This window comes from Podarcis vaucheri (genome assembly GCF_965113315.1).
Source record: "Podarcis vaucheri genome assembly, chromosome: 3".
Lineage (NCBI taxonomy): Eukaryota > Metazoa > Chordata > Lepidosauria > Squamata > Lacertidae > Podarcis > Podarcis vaucheri.
In genome coordinates this window covers 20727887-20751991 of record NC_138761.1, presented here as the reverse complement: position 1 = coordinate 20751991, position 24105 = coordinate 20727887, and the positions used below count along the sequence as shown (strand labels likewise).

Here is a 24105-nt window from a genome sequence, read left to right as displayed (position 1 = left end):
GGCCCATATAGTTAAAGCTATGGTTTTCCCAGTAGTGATGTATGGAAGTGAGAGCTGGACCAAAAGAAGGCTGATCGCCAAAGAATTGATGCTTTTGAATTATGGTGCTGGAGGAGACTCTTGAGAGTCCCATGGACTGCAAGAAGATCAAACCTATCCATTCTGAAGGAAATCAGCCCTGAGTGCTCACTGGAAGGACAGATCGTGAAGCTGAGGCTCCAATACTTTGGCCACCTCATGAGTTGAGAAGACTCCATGGAAAAGACCCTGATGCTGGGAAAGATGGAGGGCACAAGGAGATGGGGACAACAGAGGACAAGATGGTTGGACAGTGTTCTCGAAGCTACCAGCATGAGTTTGACCAAACTGCGGGAGGCAGTGGAAGACAGGAGTGCCTGGCGTGCTCTGGTCCATGGGGTCCCGAAGAGCGGACACGACTAAGCAACTAAACAACAACAATTGAAAAAGAAGTTGGATGCCACCCCCACTCTCTGTTGAGCCGCAGTAATATGACAGAGGGTTCCATGAGCTCCCCAGGGTCTGCTCTCCTTTGGAGAATTGAGACAGGGTGGAAACTGTTGTAGCTTTAAGAAATATGGTGTATTCACCTATGTACACCTTCAGTCTGCATGGAGGGAGTCCAGATCTTACAGCAAGGTCCTTTCAAGAGGTATTTGTCCCCCACAGCAGTGCAGCCTTTTGTCATGTTATTGCCTCTATCCCAGGTGAGCCGCTGGCTTGGAAAGAAAGCGTAGCCTGTACTTTTCCATTGGCCTCCAATCTTCCCTTCAGTACCACCAAATAACCAAAATCCTACCATTTATTAATTTATTACAATTTAAACTCTAACCTCTCACGTTGTGCTTCAACGTACAGTGGTACCTTGGGTTACAAACACTTTGGGATACAGACTCCGCTAACCCGGAAGTAGTACCTCGGGTTAAGAACTTTACCTCAGAATGAGAACAGAGATGGTGCGCCGGTGGTGCAGCGGCAACAGGAGGCCCCATTAGCTAAAGTGGTACCTCAGGTTAAGAATGGTTTCAGGTTAAGGACAGACCTCCGGAACAAATTAAGTTCGTAACCAGAGGTAGCACTGTACTTCGCTTTTCCTCTGCGTCGCAATGGTTCCCCTGCACAGCAGCTCAGCAACTGAGAAGTAGCAACATTTCTTACCGCCACTCAAGAGTGCAAAAGTCATTGGTTGCATTCCACAGTGCTTATTTTCTTCTTATGTCAACTGAAAGTGCGCTCATCTCAGTGGCAGTTCAAGGCCCAGCTGTGCTTCGCTAGAAGGCTAGCACCAACCCTCCTGCAAATGTTCAGCGGCGGAATTAAGCCGTAGCTGCCTTGTTCCCATTAAAGGCGCAGCTGATTGAGATGTCCTGATGCATAGATCAATGCGGTGTGCTCGGTGCCATGTGCCTGACAGCTTCCCTGCCTCTGTGGTAGCGAAGGTAACTAAACGAATTAATCAAAGGGCTCATTAAATAGCAAAGGCTTACAGTCTCCCCTGGGGATCATCAGATGTAGACTCAGAGAGAGAGAGAGAGAAAGAAAGGTTCCTTGCTGGGAATTCCTTGACAACAGTTTTGATGGGAAATGAGTAACAAATTGAATGTAGAATAACAGTGTTTCTGAGCCACTCTGGAAGTCTGTATGACTGATCAGGCCACATAATCCGCTCCGGAATCCAGCTAGTGGAGTGGATTCTTAGAAAAACTCTGATTTGATATCATTTTATTTTTCTGAAGTACTGCTTAAAATATACTGGAGAGGAGATTCAAGCCAGCTTCAAGGCTGCTCAAGATTCGCAAGTCCTATCAACAGATGCCTGAATCTATTGCACTGTGAAGTCATTTAACTAAAAGTGGTCAGTACTTCCGCAGGAGTATAATTCCAAACATGCTGCATGAAAAGTCATGCTAACGGAACAGGCTTCAGACCTTGCAATGTCCCTACAAAAGATCTGGGCTGCGGATCCTGTTGTTCAGTGACTGGTCTCCTTCCCTTGCATAATTATTGGTGGTGGTTGGGAACCACCCATGGCTGCAGAAAGAGAGGAAGATCCTTTCACCGTGGTGAGGGGTTTTTTTTTGGTGAAGGGGCTGGGCAAGGGGCAGGTATCATCACCGGATTGAGGCAAGGCACACACTGTTTTGTGAGACTGGCAGCCAGATCTGCTCTTCACTCTCAGCGGGCTATTAATACAGCATAGCTTATGGCTGGGCAACATCCTAGCTACAAAGAACAAAGGAATCCCAGGAGCAATGGCAGAGCAGTTCTGCAAATTAGTTTCCGTATGCTTGAGGTGTTGTGCCTGCAGAAATAGGCACAATGACAGGCTCACCGCATCTGAATGCAGGATGAAGTGTCTGTCTTTACTAATTGGCTTTGGTTCATTTTATCCTGATCATGAAACATTTCTATCTATCTGTCTGAATTCTGGCACGAATCTATTCTTCCATTGCATTTTCTAAAAGTGCCTTTGTTCTTTTATATATATCTCTATATCTATCCATCTATATATCCCTGTCTAAATATCTAATTATGTAGATAGAATTGAAGTTTTAGTTGTAACGCCGAAATCATTTTTATAAGGTGCAAAAGGGACTGGAGAGGTAAAATAATTTAGGGCTATTTCCAAATTTTTCTGGCATTCCAGCTTCCTCATCATACTAGCCGTGTCTTTTCTGACACTTTCTTCCTGATTTCATTTAATCTATGCCCACCCCCGCCGCCACCCAAGACTGCATCAACAATAACGTTAGAAACTACAGTAGTTGAACTCACTTGTGTCCAGAGACATGATCCCTCCGTGGCATTTCTCTGCAACTTTCTCACCCCCAAGGATGCTCAAATAAAGAGAGAGGGCGAGAGATCTGTTCTGACCGATTAGCTGATTTGAGAAGCAAACATTTAAAACTCAGATCTTCCTACCACTGCACAGCGAATGAAATCCCTGTTTCGAACACTAGCCAAGCAGATTGTGCCGCAGGTGTTTAGGGTGTGTTGAATTTTCAAATTTCAAATTCCAAAAATGAGGGGTGCTAAAAAGTTGTAACATAACTTGGGAATTCAAAATATATTATTTAGTTTTGCTTGGTAAGTAAAACATGTGCAAAATTGCATAAAAATCATTACAAATTATTGCCAAGTACTTGCAATTGTAGTACAGTGGTACCTTGGATTAAGAACTTAATTCATTCCGGAGGTCCATTCTTAACCTGAAACTGTTCTTAACCTGAAGCACCACTTTAGCTAATGGGGCCTCCCGCTGCTGCCGCCACGCTGCTGCCACGCGATTTCTGTTCTCATCCTGAAGCAAAGTTCTTAATCCGAGGTACTATTTCTGGGTTAGCGGAGTATGTACCCTGAAGCACCTGTAACCCAAGATACCACTGTAATAGTTGTTGTTGTTATGGCATTACCTGACATTTTCAGAAGGTCAAGTTAAAATTCTTTCGTTTTTCCAAAATCAGTTTATGTGCTTCTTCATCAAACATAGACTTGCCAAGCTAATGGTTGTCCAATCACAAAAATAATAGCAGATTTGAATTCCTCATGCCTACAAACATATTTTTAAGACCCCTCACTGAAGAAACTAGAAACAGGAGAACTTGAGGTTGGGCATTTTTCTCTGCATTCCACCTCATTTTTATACTTCCCAGGTTGTAAATACAACTGAACGATTAATTTATCTTGTAACAAATCTTGAGCATATGCACAGAATTAAATGCAGATGCATAGCAGACCTTTTCCGCTATGAAAATACAGGTTGTACAGTTGTTGTTGACAAGACAGTTTGATACATCTGAGTTTGTTCCATCTTGGAACTATGGTCACGGCATAAATCTACCTCTCTGTGGGTGACTTGTATCCAGTTCTGTCGTGTCTGGGCCTTTCCCAAAGAAATCACATACTGTACCTGAATTTTATAGGAACCACTCCTTCTAACAGCGAACTATAGCTGCTGAGTGCCTTCAGGACAGAGAAAATAAGAGGGGAGTTTCAGTGTGCTTCAGGGATCAGGGATTGTGTGATGTTAGTCCCAATCTCAGTATTGAGATTTTTCTTCTTCCTGCATTGTAAAACTTGAGGAGGGATGGGCACATGACTGCCTAGGTCTCCATGGATGCTTTCCTCACTCATTTGCACATGACCCCATAGGCCACAGCATATGGCCGCAGCATGTTCATCAGGCCATTCTAAGCAATGAAATTTCTCCCTTGAGCCACTGCACCATCTGATGATGCTTCCTGGCCGAATTCTCGGCGGTTCACCTGCTTCACGCTATTGTGCTGCAGGCACATGGCATATGTGAGAGCAAAAGTCCCGGGGGGGGGGCACCGAGAGAGGCCGGGGAAGGGGAAAGAGTCAGGATACAGAATCAGAGAACACCGATCGCTCTTGCTTTGGCCAAGTCTCCCCTTTTTGGTTCCTAAAACTTAAATGGACATTCTGTGCCCATGGGGAAACCGATCCTCCTCGCCCTTCAAGAGCTGGCAACCTTGAGGCTTGAATAAAAAGAAAAGCTATGTGCAATACGCTAAATTAACTGCAAAACCCACCAGCAGTGTATCGTATTTAGCTACTAACACACAGGTCCCACCAAAGCACCTCAATTCAACATTACTGTAAATGCTCTTCTTCTTCTCTCCCCTCTGCTTATTGCGCAAACCCCATGCTGAAATTTGCGGTCTGGTTTATCTTCATTTAACATGAAGCGTGGAGCGGGAATGGGTGGTGAAATATACTCAGAGTCAGAGAGTGGATTTCATGCTCTTTATTCAGCTCATAGTGGTGAGGAGGAATGGAAGTTCCCCCAGAATGTCTGCTTTATATATATTATTTACACAATGGGCCCCACGTGATTGGCTAATTCCGGGATTCACCTGTAGGCCAATCAGGTTGTGGATTCACTTCCACCTGGAGCTGAATTGGGTGGCTCCTGTGGACCAATCAGACTGCTGCATTCTGGACCCTATTGTTCTAGGACCAATCAGACTGCTGCATTCTGAATCCTATTGTTCTAGGACCAATCAGACTGCTGCCCTTTGGATCCTATTCAACTCAGTACACAACAGGTGGCAACCTAGGGAACATGTTTAACTGGAAGTGTCCAGGGCAGCGAGGGGCTGGAGAGAAGCTTCTGCTTTCTGAAGGGCATTCTCTGCATTCCCACTGAGACTGGAACTCAAAATGCACATTTGCTCTGAAATTCTCTATTGCACTGCAGAGACCAAGCATCTATGGTACTTGTCCCTTTGCTTGCTTGTGGTTAGGAGCAGGGCCGGAGCTGGAGAGGGGGCGGCACAAATAATAGAATGTAATGGAGTGGAATGGAATGAGCAGTGGCCCAACTGCCTGCTGCATCCAAGGCAAAAGCACATCACCGTAGACAGTACCCTGGCAGTCCTAAATGGGAATTGCAAGAATATTGTTTGGATGATTCATTCAGTTCCCCACTGGCTCCACCAGGCTTCTGTTCAGTTAGCTCACAGGCCTGGACAAGAATCCCAAGAATGTTCCTGTATTTCTAATATCTCAAAATATTTTTATTTTAAAAAGCCAACTCCTTGGGGAGCAGTGACCTTTCAGACAGGCTTTGAACGGAATCCAAATGCAAGGGAATTAAAACTGGGGTCAGGGGAAAAACTCCTCTTGTTCCAGGGCAACCAGGTCATTTGGATCCAGCAGCAGAATGGTGTATCCTGGCTGCACACAGTAAAATTATAATAATGGGTCAAATGTCAACACAGTTGTTATTCAGGCAGACTTCAGGAAATGTGTGCATGTGGCAAGGTTGTACTTTTCTTCCATTCACTTATTCAGTAGGATCAACAGCTATAATCTAGCTATAGATACTCTTTAAATAATAATAACAACAACAACAACAACAATAATAATAATAATAATAATAATAATAATAATAATAATAATAATAATAATAATAATAAATTATTTATACCCTGCCCATCTGGTTGGGCTTCCCCAGCCACTCTGGGTGGCTTCCAACAAAATATTAAAATCCAGTAATGCATCACATTAAAAGCTTCCCTAAACAGGGCTGCCTTCAGATGTCTTCTAAAAGTCTGGTAGTTGTTGTTCTCTTTGACATCTGGTGGGAGGGCGTTCCACAGTGCGGGTGCCACTACTGAGAAGGCCCTCTGCCTGGATCCCAGTAACTTGGCTTCTTGCAGTGAGGAAACTGCCAGAAGGCCCTCAGCACTGGACCTCAGTGTCCAGGTAGAACGATGGAGGTGGAGACGCTCCTTCAGATATTTGTAGTTATAGCGTTGCACGTTGTCCCAGTTGGTTTTAATCTTTACTGGAATCAAATAGTCAAGCTGTTTCTAGGCTGCGCCTCTTTTGGCTGGAGGTCTGGGGGCTTTCTTGTTTGAATGTTTTCCCTGTGGAGGGTAGAATTTGTCAGAGGAAAGGTTCAGCCTAGCCACTACCGCCTGCAACCTGAAGTGGTACAGTCCATTCTGCTGATTGTGAAAAGTGGTCCATAGTTCACTTGGAGGGGAAGCAAGAGTTTGGTGCCCTCTCCATCATTGGGAACAGACTCCCATTTGGAGAAGCATGTTTCTCCAAGCGCATGTGGAATGCCCTCCCACCAGAAGTCAAGGAAATAAACAACTACCTGACTTTTGGAAGAACTTTAGGGAAGTTTTTAATGTTTGATATTTTACTGCGTTTTTAATATCCTGTTGGAAGCCGCCCAGAGTGGCTTGGGAAACCCAGCCAGATCGGCGGAGTATAAGTAATTTTTATTATTATTATTATTATTATTATTATTATTATTATTACATCCATCTTGTTGGAGGAGAGAGTCTCATAAGGAAGCACTAGGAGGAGCATGACCAGGTACCAAGGTGACTTCACAGCTTTTGTGTGGTCTCAGACCCTGATGCCGTTATTGAACTCAGACACGTCATTGGCAGCCTGTACCTTTGATCTGGCCTGAATTGGTGTAAGCCTTGAATTAAGCTCTCTTTCTTATGCATCGTTGTCGCCTCTGGGATGGGAGCCAGGACATGGGCAGTTCTACCTTAGCATAGACCTGTCCTTAAGTAAAGTTGCCTATTCTGTTGCTGCACTGCTATTATAGAACTGCCTCCCGCTTGCAGCTACACCTCTTGGTATCTCTACCCTTGGAAACTGGCAGCTGAGCCTGTGAACTTATTTCACTCAGTTGTAGTGGAAGATAGCTCTAGGTGGGTCAGTGATGCTAGTGATGCAGGACATTTGCTCATTTTGCAGCCATCATTTGGAGGTTTCTAAGCAGAGGTTGGGTGGCCATTTGTCAGGGATGCTTTAGTCTCCCTGGTCCTGAATGGGGTAACTGTGCCCCTGAAGGACCAGGTGTGCAGCCTGGGAGTCATTCTGGACTCACAGCTGTCCATAGAGGCACAGGTCAAGTACCAGCTCCATCTGGTACTCAGGCTGAGACCCTACCTTCCCGCAGACTGTCTCGCCAGAGTGGTGCATGCTCTAGTTATCTCCTGCTTGGACTACTGCAATGCGCTCTATGTGGGGTTACGTTTGAAGGTGACCTGGAAATTACAACTAATCCAGAATGCGGCAGCTAGACTGGTGACTGGGAGCGGCCGCCGAGACCATATAACACCGGTCTTGAAAGACCTACACTGGCTCCCAGTACGTTTCCGAGCACAATTCAAAGTGTTGGTGTTGACCTTTAAAGCCCTAAACGGCCTCAGTCCAGTATACCTGAAGAAGCGTCTCCACCCCATCATTCTGCCTGGACACTGAGGTCCAGCACCGAGGGCCTTCTGGTGGTTACCCCGCTGCGAGAAGCCAGGTTACAGAGAACCAGGCACAGGGCCTTCTCGGTAGTGGCACCCGCCCTGTGGAACGCCCTCCCACCAGATTTCCAAGAGAGAACAACAACTACCAGACTTTTAGAAGACATCTGAAGGCAGCCCTGTTTAGGGAAGCTTTTAATGTTTAATAAGTTTTTGTATTTTAGTGTTTTGTTGGAAGCCGCCCAGAGTGGCTGGGGATGGTGGGTTATAAATAAATTATTATTATTATTATTATTATTATTATTATTATTATTATTATTAGTTGAGATAACTGCATTGCAGGGCGTTGGACTAGACGACTCTTGGAGTCTCTTCCAGCTCTGCAATTCTGTGATTCCAAGAGATGAGCATGCATGTGCTATGACATTAACCACTTGCAATTTTGTAGAGGTGAGCTCAGGAGCTACTAGGATTAATGCACATCAGTGAACTTTACAGTGAAATACGTTACAGCTCTCTAATATCATAATGTTGTCGGTAGCGGGGCCTCCATCCCATCAAGGAGCATGCAATATTTATAGGAAGTTTTTAATTCTTTATCTTCGCTTTGACTTGACACACACGCCCTCTCTCATCCTTTCTCTTTTCAGCATGTAATAGAAAATAACAGAGCTATATATAATTCAGGAATGCCTCTTGATGCATAAAGGGTTATGATTTATGAATCATTTCAGGTTAAGGAAAGATAAAGAAGTGCTCCCCAAAGGACAGGAGACACGGCAGAGCCAGGGCCCCCAAAGGTTGATGCATTCTTGGTTACATCTTTCTGCATTTTCTAGTAGCTGCTTACAGCAGCGCGGCCTGTGTGAAGGAGCTGACTGGCTGTAAATTATATGGATGATGTCATTAATAATAGGCGAAAGAAATGAGGTTGCAGAGAGCAGAAAACTCTCGAGCAAAATGAACACATACCCCGCAGTATCAAGTCCAGTCCCTTGGCTAGGAACGGGCTGTTGGATCAATCCATCAACCTCTGATGGATTATTTAGAAGGATTGGGTATGGCATCTCTTTTGCTGTGCGTGTGTGCCAGTATCCATACATAGCAGAGTTATATCTCAACACAGCTCCTGCCTTGGAAGTATCTTCAAGGTTGAAGATGCATGTCCAAAGAACAGTTCCCACAGAAAATGTCCTTGCATAGACAAAAGAACCTCAGCCTTCAGCTGCTTCTTGAAACTTCTCCTCTGTTCTTCTCTTGTTTCTGGAACAAATGATTCTCTCACACACACAGAGAGAGAATAATATCCAACATGGGCAACTTGTGGCCTTCAAACCAATTTCATGCAGAGGAAACCAGGGGTAGAAGGGGGTGGCAGAAAGAGAGAGAAATTTGTTGTTGTTTAGTCGTGACCCCATGGACCAGAGCACGCCAGGCACTCCTGTCTTCCACTGCTTCCCGCAGTTTGGTCAAACTCATGCTGGTAGCTTCGAGAACACTGTCCAACCATCTCGTCCTCTGTCGTCCCTTTCTCCTTGTGCCCTCCATCTTTCCCAGCATCAAGGTCTTTCCCAGGGAGCCTCAGCTTCACGATCTGTCCTTCCAGTGAGCACTCAGGGCTGATTTCCTTCAGAATGGATAGGTTTCATCTTCTTGAGGGAAATAAAGAAAAGGGGTTGCCCAGGAGAAAGAGATAAGCAGGCTGGTGCCCACTTTGGGCTTCAACCCCCACCACTTTGGGTTTGGGCTCCACCCACCACTGGTATGTGGCCCTCAACAGATTACCCTTGGGGAAATGTGGCCCTCGGAAGAAAAAGGTTTCCCACCCCTCCTCCAGGCCTTTGTGTGCATCTTCATTGGTGCAAGAGACACTTCTCTGTGGACTGTGGACTGGATGCTACATGGGCTGGGTGTATGGTGGAAGTTGCCTTATATCAGGCTGTTTGCCAGTCTAGGCCAGTATTGCCTGCTCAGACTGGCAGCAGATCTCTGGGATCTTAGAGAGAGATCTATGGCACCATCTGCTGCCTAAGCTTTTTTAGCTGGAGATACCAAGGATTGGACCTGGGACCTTCTGTGGGCAGCACATGTGTTTCAGCACTAAGCTAGGGTCCCTCTCCCCATGTTCAGCCACATGTTCAGTGCCAATGTCATGCATTGATTGGGAAATACTTGTATGATGAGTCCCATCCACATGGCTGTATCATTCTCATTCAGTCATATAGAATTGCACTGTTTCTCCTAATGGAGAACAGGAAGATTGTGCAGAAGTGATAGGAATTATTTGCAGCTGTCTTGACTGCAGAAGATATAGGGCAGGTCCTGGTGCCTAATTTTTTATGAAGAGAGGGTGGAGGATAGTTCTAGGCCCTGTTAACAAATAGTACCATTATTAATATTACCACTCTGTTCTGACTTGCTCAGAATACTGTGGAATACCTGGAATACTGTGGCCAGTTCTGAGCACCACAGTTTAAGAAGGATATTGACAAGCTGGAACGTGTGCAGAGGAAGGCAACTAGGGTGATCAAGGGTCTAGAAGCCAAGCCTTATGAGGAACAGTTGAAGGAGCTGGGTATGTTTAGCCTGGGAAAGAGGTGACTGAGAGGAGATACGGTAGCCAACTTCAAATATCTCAAGGGCTCTCACATGGAAGATGGAGCAAGCTTGTTTTCTCCTGCTCCGGAGGGTAGGGCTCGAATCGAACCAATGGAGTCAAGTTACAAGAAAGGAGATTCCAACTGAAACACCAGGAAGAACTTTCTGACAGTAAGAGCTGTTTGGCAATGGGACAGATTTCCTCAGGAAATGGGAGACTCTACTTCATGGAGGTTCTTGAGCAGAAGTTGGATGGTCATCTGTCATGGATGCTTGAAGTTGAGATACCTGCATTGCAGGGGGCTAAACTAGATGACCCTTTGAGTCCCTTCCAACTGTTGCAATTCTATGATTATATGGAATTAAAAACAAACTGGGTCCATATAGTGAGTGGTGGAACCTGAGGAAGGAGGCCTGGCCGAGGGAGAATTGCAGGGCCACATAAAGAGACCTGAGGGGACTCATTCATCACCACCCCACCAAGCCTGAGATTTCCCACCCTTGTCCTATATCCTAGCTTGCTTTATCTGCAGAGATTCCCAGCTCTGCCTCCCAGATTTACCTAGGTATGTGCTGGATGAGCCCTACATTATGCATTGTGTCTCTTTTTCCTCCTGTCATGGGTGATCTCTTTTTTTAAATCATTAATTCAGCTTTTCCTTCTGTACTTGAATTGCCCTGGGCTGGCTCAGACTGCATTAGAATGCCCTTTTCAGCTGATGCCAGAACAGGCTTCTCTGAGGACAAAGAATTGGGAGAGCTCTTAAAGGGAAAGGGAGATTGAGGAGACAAGAGGGAGGGAAAGGGCACATCATCACTGTGGAGTTGGAAGCCAAGGATTATTGTGGAATTTACTGAATGTGCAGGTTTGTGTGTCGTGTAGATGCGGCTGGCTGGTTGATGAAACAGCAGCATGGAAGAGGAGTTGTCTTATTATGAAGCTGTGGAGCTGAGAACAGAGATGTGGAAGCCTGTTGTGAATGTGGGAGTGGCAAGCATCCGATCCAGGTGTGCCAAAATAACATGTGGTACAGCCCTTCTGTCATGGACTGGTTGGACGCAGAGGAATTGTGGGAGGAACCACCTGGGGAACCCGCAAGGGAAGAAGGCTCAGAGCCCAAGGAGTGGTAGTGAGACGACAATGAGTGGTCAGAGGGAGAAGACTGGGAGGAGGAAGGGTCAGAAGCTGAAGAGGAAACAGGGCGTAGTGAGCTGGGAGAGGCTGTGACAGAGAGTAGTCCAGAAGCAGGAGAGGAGGGAGCCCAAGAGGCAGAGATGAGTTCGGCTAGTGAAGAGGCAAGGGTGTCTCCCCCTCCTGCTGCAACAAGCTCCCCTTCCCCCCTTGTCTGGGGTGTGAGAAGAGGGGTGGAGAAAACGCTGTGCTCCTTCTGGGGTAGTTTGTCCAGCTTTGGTTCTCACCCTAAGGCGGTTGGATGGTTCCTTGTACACCTCCTTCCAGCAACTCCTGCAGCCAAGCTGGTGCCAAACATATTGCTCTGCTTTCCTTTGGACCACATCAGTGAGGCTGGGAGAGGGGGTCTTGTTGTCCGGGCAGCCCAGTACCTCCATACACACTGCCCAGGCTTGCACCCCAGGGGAGGTGACTTTGGTCCTGCCAATGCAGCGGTTTGACTTCACCCCTGAAGGCACACTCCACTGTCTCTTGAGACAGACAAATGCCAACAACAATGCCCCCTCCCCCTGCCCCGCAGATTGTAGAATCAGTGGACCCCACAACCTCAACCTCCCCCCTGTTATTATTATTATTGTACCCCGCCCATCTGGCTGGATTTCTTCCAGCAAAGATTAAAAATACATTAAAATGTCACACATTAAAAACCCTGAGCAGGGCTGCCTTCAGATGTCTTCTAAATGTCAGGTAGTTGTTTATCTCTTTGACATCTGATGGGAGGGCGTTCCACAGGGCGGGCGCCACTACCGAGAAGGCCCTCTGCCTGGTTCCCTGTAGCTTTGCTTCTCGCAATGAGGGAACTGCCAGAAGGCCCTCGGCGCTGGACCTCAGCGTCCGGGCAGAATGATGGGGGTGGAGGTGGAAAAAGACAAAAAAGAAAGTCAAGTGCTTTGGAGAAAAGGGGCAGGTGGATAAAGCCATCTCTCAAAACAGTGTTTCCACCTAGCAATCACACACATACAAAGCCTGTCCTGTAGTGCAAAGAACGGGCTGGAGGAAGAAAAAAATTTATTTGGGTAAACAGTGAATTGAAAGGGGCAGGCGCTGCATACAGAAAGTAAATGCAAACAGCATAACAATGCTCCCATCATTCCGGCCTGCCAGCCAGGAGTATGTTTAGTCTCATCTGTCCCAGAACTAAGAAGCCTTGTGGAATCCTGCTGGCCTCACTGAATAAGCATGAGAACAGCCTGAGCATGCATTAACACACACACACACACACACACACACACACACACACACAGCCCTTTGGCATGGGAGGGAGCAGGAAGCACTCTTATTTGTGCTTGACAAAGGCCCCACTGCAGTCCTTGGCAAAGCTGCCCCTGTGGCAACATCCTCTGCGCCTGAGAGCCGGTGGCCCTCAGAGCTGCAGGCTGGCTCTGGGAGACAAGCAGCGCATTGTGCCACGTCTGTTTTAAATGTGTGGACGAGGCACACCTTTCTGTTCCTTCGCTCGCTGCTCCGCTTCCATTTAGGTCTCGGAGAAAGCAGGACTGTCTGCAGAGCATTCCACGCAGCCCACGGTTAGGCTCCGAGGATGTTCAGCAGGACTGGAAGAAATAAAAAGGCCTCTCTTTCTCCGCTCTGCCTCCAATTCCCCGTTTCTCTTCTCCTGTTTGTCTGAGGCTCCCTGGGAAGGGATCAGAGGCTGGGCTTTTTCTGAAAGGCTGCCTAGGGGCCTGCCTTTTATGCCAATAAATGTTTTATCAACGTTAAGCTTCAAAGGCATTAGCAGTGGGTTCTGTTAACATTTGGCGAAATGAAAGAGAGCAGGAGTCGGAGGGAGGGGGGAGCGGTGGGCTGCCTTTGTGCCCTAGATGGGAGGCTTCCTTTGATTGTCGGGGGGGCTCCTCCCCCCGTGGGGGCAGATCTGAGTGTTTTTTCCGCTTTATTCCTTCTGCCTACGAAATCATGTCAGAAAGAGCAGGGTGGCTTTCTTTCGCTCCTTTCCTCTTCGTTAAGAACATGGGAAGGAAACTGCCTTCTACTGAGTCAGCCCACTGGTCCATTAGCTCAGTAATGTCTGCACTGGCTGGCAGCAGCTCTCCAAGTCTTCAGGCAGGGGTCTATCCCAGCCCTAACTGGAGATGCCAGGGATTGAACCATGGACCTTCTGCATGCAAAGCAGGTGCTCTACAGATGAGCTACTGCATTTCTCTTTTATGCCTTGTTTTGCATTCCTTGATAGCTAAAGGGGGCCCTAAATGGCCGACTGGTGTTCTTCACACAGCCCACTCTGAGATTTGGGCCCAATGGCCAGTATAATACAGCTCCTAACATTTCTAAAAATCTAGGGGCATGGACATCACTCTTCCTCATTTTACATGGCATACATGAAGACCCATTGTGTTGCCCAGGCATAGGCAAACTCGGCCCTCCAGATGTTTTGGGACTACAATTCCCACTATCGCTAGCTGACAGGACCAGTGGTCAGGGATGATGGGAGTTGTAGTCCCAAAACATCTGGAGGGCCGAGTTTGCCTATACCTGGTGTAGCCTCTCTTTTCTGACAGTATTCATGTTTCAGTTCTCCTTGGAGATTCAATGTTCTCCATCTTCTTATAACTCAGATGGGTCTGCTTTTATTCTGTTTCTTCATCTTTTAGAATTCCTCATCCTTCCATGTCAATTCTCTGATTTTGTGTGTGTGTGTGTGCGCGCGCGTGCTCACACCTAAAAATATAAAAATGAAAGTAATCAGAAAGTAATACAGAAAACCTTGCCCAACGCAGACAGAGCATCATTTCATATTTCAGCTGCTAGAGGCCAGGTTCTCCAGTAGGTTTAATTGGATAAATTGATTCAAGTTACAAGAAAAGAGACCCCCAGCTAAACATCAAGAATAACTTTCTGATCATAAGAGCTGTTCAACAGTAGAGCACACTGCCTTGGAAGGTGGTGGGTGCTCCTTCCTTGGAGATTTTTTAAGTAGAGGTTGGGTGGGCATCAGTCATGGATGCTTCAGCTGCCATTCATTCATTGTAGAGGGTTGGGCTAGATGACCCTTGGGTCCCTTTCCACTCTACAGTTCTATGGTTTTATCTCCCATGTAGGTATGCATGAGGCTTTATCAGAGTCCAAACACACATTTCAGCCAGGCAAGAACATTCAAGTGAAGAAGGGTCATGATGGAAGTAGCCTGGGGAGTGTTTTGACTGAAGGCCCAATAGAGAGGTTGTAGGGAGTAATGGAATAAAGGACATGAGCAGCGTTTGTGAAATTATGCGTGGTGGAACTGGATAGCGGAAGCCCTTTACTTCCCTTCTCAAAACACCGGGTCATCCTGCAAAACCAAGCAGCAGGCTGGTGATTCAGGACAGACAAAAAGGAAAGCGCTTCTTCGCACAACGCAGAATTCACTTAGGGAACCAAAATGTGCCAATGGGACCTGCTGGCTTAAATTGCTTTAAAAGATAGTTAGACACATTCATGGATAATGAGTCTATCAACAGTTATCCTCCTTGCTGGCTTAATGGATGCTTCCAGTTTAGAGGCATTATGTCACCAGATTCTGGTGGCTGGTGGGCAGTAATGGTGAAGGACAATTTCCTTTCTGCCTGCCAGAAGCATCTGTTTGGCTGCTGTGGGAAAGAGGTTGTTGGATGAAGTTGACCCTTAGTCAGATCCAGCAGCCCTCTTCCTTATAGTCTTATGAACACAGCGACATTCTTTTCCAACTTGGGACGTGACTGGATGCAAACAGGAGTTAAGAGCCCCTGAGGAATTCACAGGACTCATAATTGACATCCTGAGGCTTTACCCCCCAGAAGATTATATATTGGTCTAAGGAAAATAAATAAAACTCATGTAGAGAAACGAAACAGAAAAGCCATTCCACCTTGCCCAGAATAACGAGGAGGTGATGCTGTTAATTATTTGCTTTAGAATAAAATAAAAATAAAAACAGGATACTAATTGCTAATCTTCCCTAGATCTCTGCTGATTTCATAAAAATTATTCATGCACCTCAACAAGAGGAGTTTCTATGGAAACCGAGAAACTGAACTTTCATTAGGAAACCTACCAAAAAAAATGCCCAGCTAAAAATGTAAATTGCCCTTTCGCGGGAGGATATATGAATATCCTTCTTTCTCTCCCCAACCCCCTTTCCATTCTGCATCGTGGGCAGATCCCAGCTGGACTCTTACATGGCAACAACATGAAGGCATTGTTTACTGCTTGCCAGACTCTGTGGGGATATGTAAAATTCTGCCAGAGCTCAGCATCTCTCAAGGGGTGGGTTCTTCAGGGAAACAAAGTGTTCAGTGCTATATGTCATACCAGCTTTAGGGAGTCAAAAATACGAAGCTGCAAAAAAAATGGAAAAAAGAGTTCTTGAGACTGTAATCCTTCAGCCCAATTCCGAGACCCAGGAAGCTATCAGCATTTTTATATCCTGGGATGCTTCCACAATGGGCATTTACTGTGGAATAACAGGGCATCTGAACAACGCCATCAACAAAACACCCCATGTTTTTTTCTTCCATATTCATCATTGAGGTGGGTAAGTTCTGAGCTCAGAAAACCCTGTGGTTTCTTTTATAAAACACACACACACAATGGAACAGCTGGATGTTTTCCCCAGGTGTAGATGACTTCTTGCGCAGCTATTCTGTCCAGCTGTGGTATAGCTTTTTCCTAAATTGAACTAGCCATTTCAGCTCTTATCTCCACAACCCTTCCCTTTCCAAATTGCATGCCTTTATATCCCTTTCTGTTATCTCCACCCGCCTTTAAAATGCAGTGGGGGAGCAGAATCACACACACACACACACGAAACCTGGGAACTGTAGTTTGAGGTTCCTGGGAATTGTAGTTCTGTGAGGGATAAACTACAGCTCCCTGGACGCATTTTTTGGGAGGGAGCACTTTAAATGTACGGTATGTACACAGCCATAATCCCCCTGGGAAAGGATTTTGTCCCCTAGTGCCACACCACTATTGCAAGCAGTGGTTTCCTTCCTAGTTTCAGTCAGCAGGAAGGCCAGGCTGGTTTCACTAAGTCCTGAATGCAAAAAGGAGGAGGGGGCAGACTGCAGGGGTGAAACTGTGGGAGGCAGGAAGGTTTGGGAGTCCTTGTCACTTTATCCCTGTATATGGTATCCCCCTCTTTCCTTTTTCTTTTACCAAAAGTACACAGAAGTATGATAAACAGAAAAGAAGCGGGAGGAGAAGAAAAACACAGCAGGGAGTTTCTAAATAAACTGAGCACAGGTATCATATATATCCTCCTTTCGCCATTTACCTAAAAAGTTATACAAATTTACAGTTTCTTGTGCTTTATTACGCCGACACATTATGGCTGACCTACATCCCATACTTCTGTTACCAGCTGCAACTGGAAAAGGTACCCACCCTGAAGGACTAGATAATAAAAATATGGGGTATAATTTAAAATGGCACCACTTTTTAAAAGTGGTACATCCTGCCCCACCACTGTGTTTGAAGAAGCAGGCCTGCCACCAGGATGTAAGGTGTGATGGACTGGATCAGGCTTCCCCAACCCGGTGCTCTCCAAATGTTTTATCCTGCAACTCCCAACAGCCCCAGACAGCATGTCCAATGGCCAGGGTGTGTGTGTGTGTGTGTGTGTGTGTGTGTGTGTGTGATGGTCCAAAACACCTGAATGGTTGGAGCAGGATGCTGTTGAAGGATGAGCAAGATGACTCTGCAGAAGGCAACTTCCTTATTTTCCTGTTTGGTTCCCTTGCCGGACACACTACTGAACGGCTTGGTTTTATGATGCGCTAACACCGGGTTGCTTTTCCTTGGCAGGGGCTGGTGCTGAACAGGCTCGGGCGGAGAAACTTGGCTCAGAAAGTTCTTCAGGACGCAGTCCAGGTACAGAGCACCAGCCACAAAGCCTGGAACAGCCTTGGAGAAGTGCTTCATGCTCAGGGGAAAAACGAAGCAGCTGTGGAGTGCTTCCTGACGGCTCTGGACCTCGAATCCAGCAGCCCCGTCGTGCCATTCACGGTCATCCCCAGGGAACTGTGATGGCGTAGAATTTCTTCCACGCACATGCGTTCCGTGGAGGTAGTTCCAACAGCACACATATCAAATAAGCAATTTGTTTACAGTGCAATAAATATATATATATGTGGCTCCTTTTGTTAACCTAGAATTCAGAAACCTTTACCCAGGGAAATGGCTCTATTTCAGGGATAATGCATTTTCCCAACATGCAGATTGCAAGATATATTATTGTTGGTGGGGAAATGTGATTATTTTTCTGGCTGCTGGGGCTGCTACAATTTGCAGTACTGCCTTGAACTTCCCTTCACCCAAAAACACGGGCCATCCAGAATGCATGGCAGTGCAGAGGGCGCTAGTATACTTTCCTGTTCTTTCTTCAGATTGCAAAAATGGAACATTTGATGGCAGATTGGGGAGTGGGGAGTGTATGTCACACGCCTGGCAGGTCACAGTTTCCTTGGCTGAATCAGCTTGGTGGGTTTTGCAAGCCTAACATAATGCAGTTCTGCGCATATTGTTGGCAACTATTGGATAGTGTCTGTGACATTGCTGATGAGCAATACAAGGCCTTTCCCAAGTCTGCATCATGCTGTCATCTTTACACCACCCCTAAGCAAGAAAAATTGCATGAGCTGTAAAACTAACTAGTATGAAGACTCGGGGTTTGTGTGGGTGGGGGAACTTTGCCAGTTCACTCTTGGCATAAGACTTCTGGGTTGCTTTACTCAGAAAAGGGGAAAGTACTTCTGCAAATCCTGGAGTTTTCCCAACCTGACTGATACCTCCTCCTTGTGCATGGATGGATGCTGGTGTTTTCACTACATAAGCCAGAGATAGCCTGGTGGACCAAATCTTTTCTCTCCTACCACCCCGCCAGCCAACTTTGACAGCTGGGCGGGGCCACCCACTTGTCAATCACCTGATGTCACAATGGCGTTCGCCTGACAAGTGGGCAGTCCCGCCGCCTGTCAAAGTTGACCTGCAGGGTGAGAGGAGGGGGTCTGCTTCACTGGCGTTTTTCCCCAGAGGGAACATTATGGAGAAGCAGCACTCAGCAGGATTGAACCCCGGGAATGTCACCAATTGACATATAGGTGTGGTTCGGTGGGGGAAATGGCCTCGGAGGGAGAAATGGACCCCTCCCTACCACGCTGGTGGGACAAGATCAGCCAAGCCTCCGTAGGTTTCTCATTCCTGATACAAACAATGGCCCCCACCTCTGAACATTGGGAATATCCATCTAAACAAATGGACTAGGCCCAAGCACGGCTTTTATTTTCCAAGGGTGTCTGATGGATTGTGAAGAGGCCTGTTTTAAAAAGTGGGACACGGAGGGGGCACTATACCCCAAGTGCCCATCTCCCCCTCAAAACCAAGATTTGTTCCGTTCTGAATGTGTGCAATTTTCTGAAGGAATTTATCACATTGTGCAGGTACACAGAACCAAAGAGTTGGAAGGCCGCTTAATCCAACCTCCCTGTGCTCAATGGAGGAGGTTGTAACTACTGCAACACCCCTGATGGATGGCCATCCAGCCTTTGCTTAAACACTGACAGCGAAGGAGAGCCCATCACCTCCTGAGGCAGAATCTGTTCTACGCTCAAACAGCTCATAAGAACATAAGACGAGCCTGTTGGATCCGGCCAGTGGCCCACCTAGTGCAGCCTCTCGTTCTATTACTGTAAGGAAAGGTTCTTCCACCATTCAGCTGACTTTCCCATTCATTTGTTCTTCCCTCCGGAGGAACAGAGACGTCTGCTCCATCCTTCCGTAGCAGTCCTTTAATTATTTGGAGGCAGCTATTGTCATGTCTCCCTTTAACCTTGTTTTCTCTAAACATACCCAGCTCTTTCCATCGTTGCTCACAGAACTTAAGTTTCCAAAACCAATTGTCATCCTAGGTTGGAAGTGTTCCGGTTTGTCAATCTCTTCCTTAAAATATGGCGCCCGGAACTCCCCCAGCTTTTCAACAAAGCCTCCAGATTGAGGTTACGCAAAGATATAGACATATAGGAAGAGAAATAAAACGGGTCTGCTTTGGCTGCTTACTCTGAAAGAAGCCCATAGGCCTTAATAGGGTTACTCAAGGGACTGTGCTGTCAAAGCACACAGACATTAGGCGCCTCTGTGCTAATGGCATTGAGCCGCAAGACTGAATTTTGGATATCAAAACTAAGGGCCTTCGTCAGTTCACGTTTTCCCTGTTGTTAATATTTGATTCTGTTTTAGGTATTCGTTGCAAGGAAAAATACCTGATCGTATAATTTGACCGAGCTTTGTTTTTTAGTGATTATACTTTAGATAACATTTATGTTTTTAGGATAGGTAGGTAGAATATATATGTCTGTGTTTTACTTTGATGCTGTACATCATAGGACTGTTATCCATCCATCTCTTTATGTGGCATTAGACAGCCATAATTAAGCACTTTGGTGATCTGTTGGCTTCACTGGGAGACTTAAGCATGGGGCTAAGTCCCTTCATTGAAATCAAAACTGTCAAAACATACTGCATCATACCCCTAGGTGGTGGTGGTGGTTTTAATGAGCGTATAAAGTGTTAAATATGTTTACTCATGGAAGTTTCTGCCTAGGGTTCTATATCTGCATTGTTGCCTTAAATCAGGGATGGGGAACCTGTGATCCTCTAGATCAGGTATAGGCAACCTTCAGCCCTCCAGATGTTTTGGCCTACAACTCCCATGATCCCTAGCTAACAGGACCAGTGGTCAGGGGTGATGGGAGTTGTAGTCCAAAAACATCTGGAGGGCCGAAGGTTGCCTATACCTGCTCTAGATGTTGTCATCCAAGAGCATTGTCCATGCCAGTTGGTGCTGATGAGAGTCCCTGCCTTAAATTATTGCACCATGGCCTAGCAGAGGGAGAAGATGCAGCAGGCGGAAAAGGCGACATTGGCCAGAAAGAGCACTGTTGCAACTAGGCTGGAGGCAGCTCCATTTGGCAGAGCTCTAAAACCTCAGCAGGGCCTTTCATCCAGTCCAGTGATGATGATGATGATGATGATGATGATGATGATAGGGATGTGGGTGGCGCTGTGGGTTAAACCACAGAGCCTAGGACTGGCCGATCAGAAGGTCGGCAGTTTGAATCCCCGCAACAGGGTGAGCTCCCTTTGCTCGGTCTCTGCTCCTGCCAACCTAGCAGCTCGAAAGCACGTCAAAGTGCAAGTAGATAAATAGGTACCGCTCTGGCGGGAAGGTAAACGGCGTTTCCGTGCACTGGTCTGGTTCACCAGAAGCGGCTTAGTCATGCTGGCCACATGACCAGGAAGCTGTACACCGGCTCCCTTGGCCAATAAAGCGAGATGAGCGCCGCAACTCCAGGGTCGGCCACGACTGGACCTAATGGTCCTTTACCTTCTTCTTCTTCTTCTTCTTCTTCTTATTATTATTATTATTATTATTATTATTATTATTATTATTATTATTTTATATCCCGCCCTCCCCAGCCGAAGCCGGGCTCAGAGTGGCTAACAACAGTAAAAACATCACAGTTTACATAAAATCACAATCAATTAATTGAAATACATTCTAAAATCAATTCATTCTAAAATCAATTCAGAGTCAAATTAATGGCAACCATTGGGTCAGAGTTCTATGAGGAGTACAGAAGGAGGGGGTCAGGCTGTGCCTTGGCCAAAGGCCTGGTGGAACAGCTCTGCCTTGCAGGCCCTGCGGAAAGATGTCAAGTCCCGCAGGGCCCTAGTAGACATGGCAGGGCACAAAGAGGGGCAAGAGACATGAGGGTGCTGTTTTGGAAAGCAGTGGCGCATTTCTTACAATGTTGAGTGGCGTCCTAAGAACACTTCATGTACATGCAGTAGCTGGGCTACTAAAGTCAAGTGAGCATCGCTGAGGAGTAACATAGATGTTCAGCTGCTGTCAGGGAGGGATGTTTGTCAGCAATGGGGAGCTGGTGCGACACATTGAGGGCAAAACGAAAAATCTCCCACAACATTCTGTGAACCCACTGCAGGGTGTTACAATAACCCATGTAGTCCAGCAACATCTAAAGCAGGGTTTCCCAAACTGGGGTCTCCAGCTGTTTTTGGACTACAAGTCCCATCATCCCTAGCTAGCAGGACCACTGTTCAGGGATGATGGGAATTGTAGTCCAAAAACAGTGGGAGACCCAGGTTTTTGGGAAACCATGATCTAGAGCAAGGATAGCTAACACTGGGCCTGGAAGGCCAGATGCATTACCCCAAGCAAGTTTTTTTTCTCCCCACCCTCTCCAACACCCAATAGAATTTGGTGGAAGCTAAAATATATTTTTTAATGTAGACCCAGTGATGGGGGCAGCAGAAGGGCTTAAGCCTTTCCACCCAGACCAGAGCCCAGATGGCATTGGCAGTGGCGACTGCCCCTCCCTGGGCATCAGATCAATCGCCAGGTGCCTCAGCTGATTTGCATGGATCACCCAAGGAGGGGAGCTGTGTACCTCTTGTGCGTGAGCATGCGCACAAGAGAGAGCGCATGCATGCAAGACCGTGGGGTGACACTCACTTTTGCCACACTCATCATTGGCATGCGTCCCCCAGGAGATTAGCCGAGGGGAAATGTGTCCCTCTGGCCAAAAGGTTAGCTACCCCCAGTCTAAAGAATGGCAGGTTCCCCAGCCCTGATCTAGAAAAACTGACTACTGCGATATTGTGCTCTAGGAAGTACTGGACCAAATCTCGAGGCACCTCTGTGCAAACAAGAAACAAGTGTTACTGACTCCTTGCAACCGATGAGCATACCCTTTTGTCACCAAAAACTTGCATTGATATACGCATAATCCTTCACCCTATGATGTTGAAGCAGCAATTTCATGCAATATATGTTGTTTGTGGCACAGATGGAGAAAAACATATTATTCCATGTAAATGGTTGTGTTGGCTCTTGATGTTTGCTCTTCCCAGCTCAGAAATCAGAGAGAGGAAACAGGCCTTCAGGGAACTGCTATGCTGGTATTCCAGTGGCCTTGCCAGTCGCTTTTGATCGTTTTGTTGCAATTCACTCACCTAAGCAAGTGCATTTCCCCCCAAAGGCCTTTTGCATTAAACAGTGAAAGAGGATGTGTGCACTTTCAAAGTCCTGTTGCACTATTACCAAAGTTTACACACTCCCACTAGCAGATTGAGTTAAAAAATAAAAAAAAGGGAGAGCGCCCCTTAACTACTTCACTTCTCTCATTCTCAGGGACTAACAATCACCTCAGTAGCCTAGACTAGGCTTTTGCAGCCCAAGCGTTAGAAAACGAGGCCACTTTAAGGCCTGTTTTTTGCTGTGTACGTTAATCATAGTGTAATCATGAAAGTGATGAAGCATCACTGCATATGGTAGTTCAGTGGCATAGCGCCTGCTTTGATTGCACAGCCGAATCTCTGACCCCCAGCAACCTGCCAAAAGGCCTCCTTTTCATTTTTGCACCCCATATTCTGGAGGCGAAAATTGGCATTTCAGTGGGGTGGCAATGTGGAGGGAAGCCCTTGCCTTCGCCAGGCAGCACGCTCATAAATTATGCCACGTGCTCATGTAGTATCATTCCTGGAGTTGGGGAGGGGCAAGCAACCTTGGAATAATGCTTTATGGACCAGGACTTCAGCAAACCTGCATAACCCTGCATTCAGTGCTGCAGAAATGTCAAATGTCACCTTTGTATCCGAGAGTCTCTAAGAGGTGTTACTCACGTACAGCGGAGCAAACCAAATATTTCTCCTATTATATTCCAGTGACTGTTGCTATTTATTAGATTTGCTCATTGTCCTTCTACAGGAAAAATACTATATCTAAAAGGCATGATCAAGCAAAATCTAGTTGCATTTAAATCCCATTGAAAGCAATGAAACTACTACTATTCATGACAAACACAAATCCTGTTGATGTACACTATGTAGGTTTTATTTGAGACTCACTTTTGTTGGGTTACATCTTTTTCCGGAATGGGGTTTAGTTTAGGAGCCTTTGACTGATGTTCATCATCCATATGGGGGACTAAAGTTCATCCAGTTTCCCCAACGGCTTCAGAATATTCCAAACAAAACTACCGTTTCCCCCTCTTGCAGCCAGCCACCATTCTAAAATGTAGCATCCTCAAGGAAGCCGCACATAATATCTGGTTTTATTTGCAAACTAGTTTGTGATGCTGCTGAGATTTGATATGCCTTTTCGTATGAAATGTGATAGCATTGAGTTTCAAATGACTCTCACTAGATGAATAAACAAATTCCATGGAGAAAGATGTGTTGTGTTGTGTGTGCAGTCATTTCCTGCTGCTTGTCGTTCTTTGCAATTCATGCTTGCTGCAAATATCACAAGCTTTCGGGAATCCAATCCTGAGAAAAGCCTCCAGTGAACTCCTGGTTGCAAAAGACAATTTAACACATGTCCAGCAATTCATGTGCAATGGAATCGTGAATCTTCAAGGTGGTTTGAGACAGGTGCTGTCTCACAGTGTCCATGACTCAATGCTGAAATTGGATCAGCCCAATTTGCCAATTCAAGTCACATCATCTAATTCCCTCTGGCCCTGACCTGATGGGAAAATTGGTGAGAGTTTG

The 24105-nt window shown here is 46.3% G+C and overlaps 1 protein-coding gene across 1 annotated transcript in view; it reads left to right on the top strand.

The window, feature by feature from the left end:
* TTC7A (tetratricopeptide repeat domain 7A) overlaps nucleotides 1-23784 on the top strand; it is a 194337-nt gene extending 170553 nt beyond the window's left edge. Inside the window, exons 20-21 of the mRNA XM_082217467.1 lie at nucleotides 17341-18720; nucleotides 18975-23784. Of these exons, the coding sequence (XP_082073593.1) occupies nucleotides 17341-17562 (222 nt within the window). The 3' untranslated portion in view covers nucleotides 17563-18720; nucleotides 18975-23784. The remainder of the gene's footprint in view (nucleotides 1-17340; nucleotides 18721-18974) is intronic.
* Nucleotides 23785-24105: the final 321 nt, after the last annotated feature.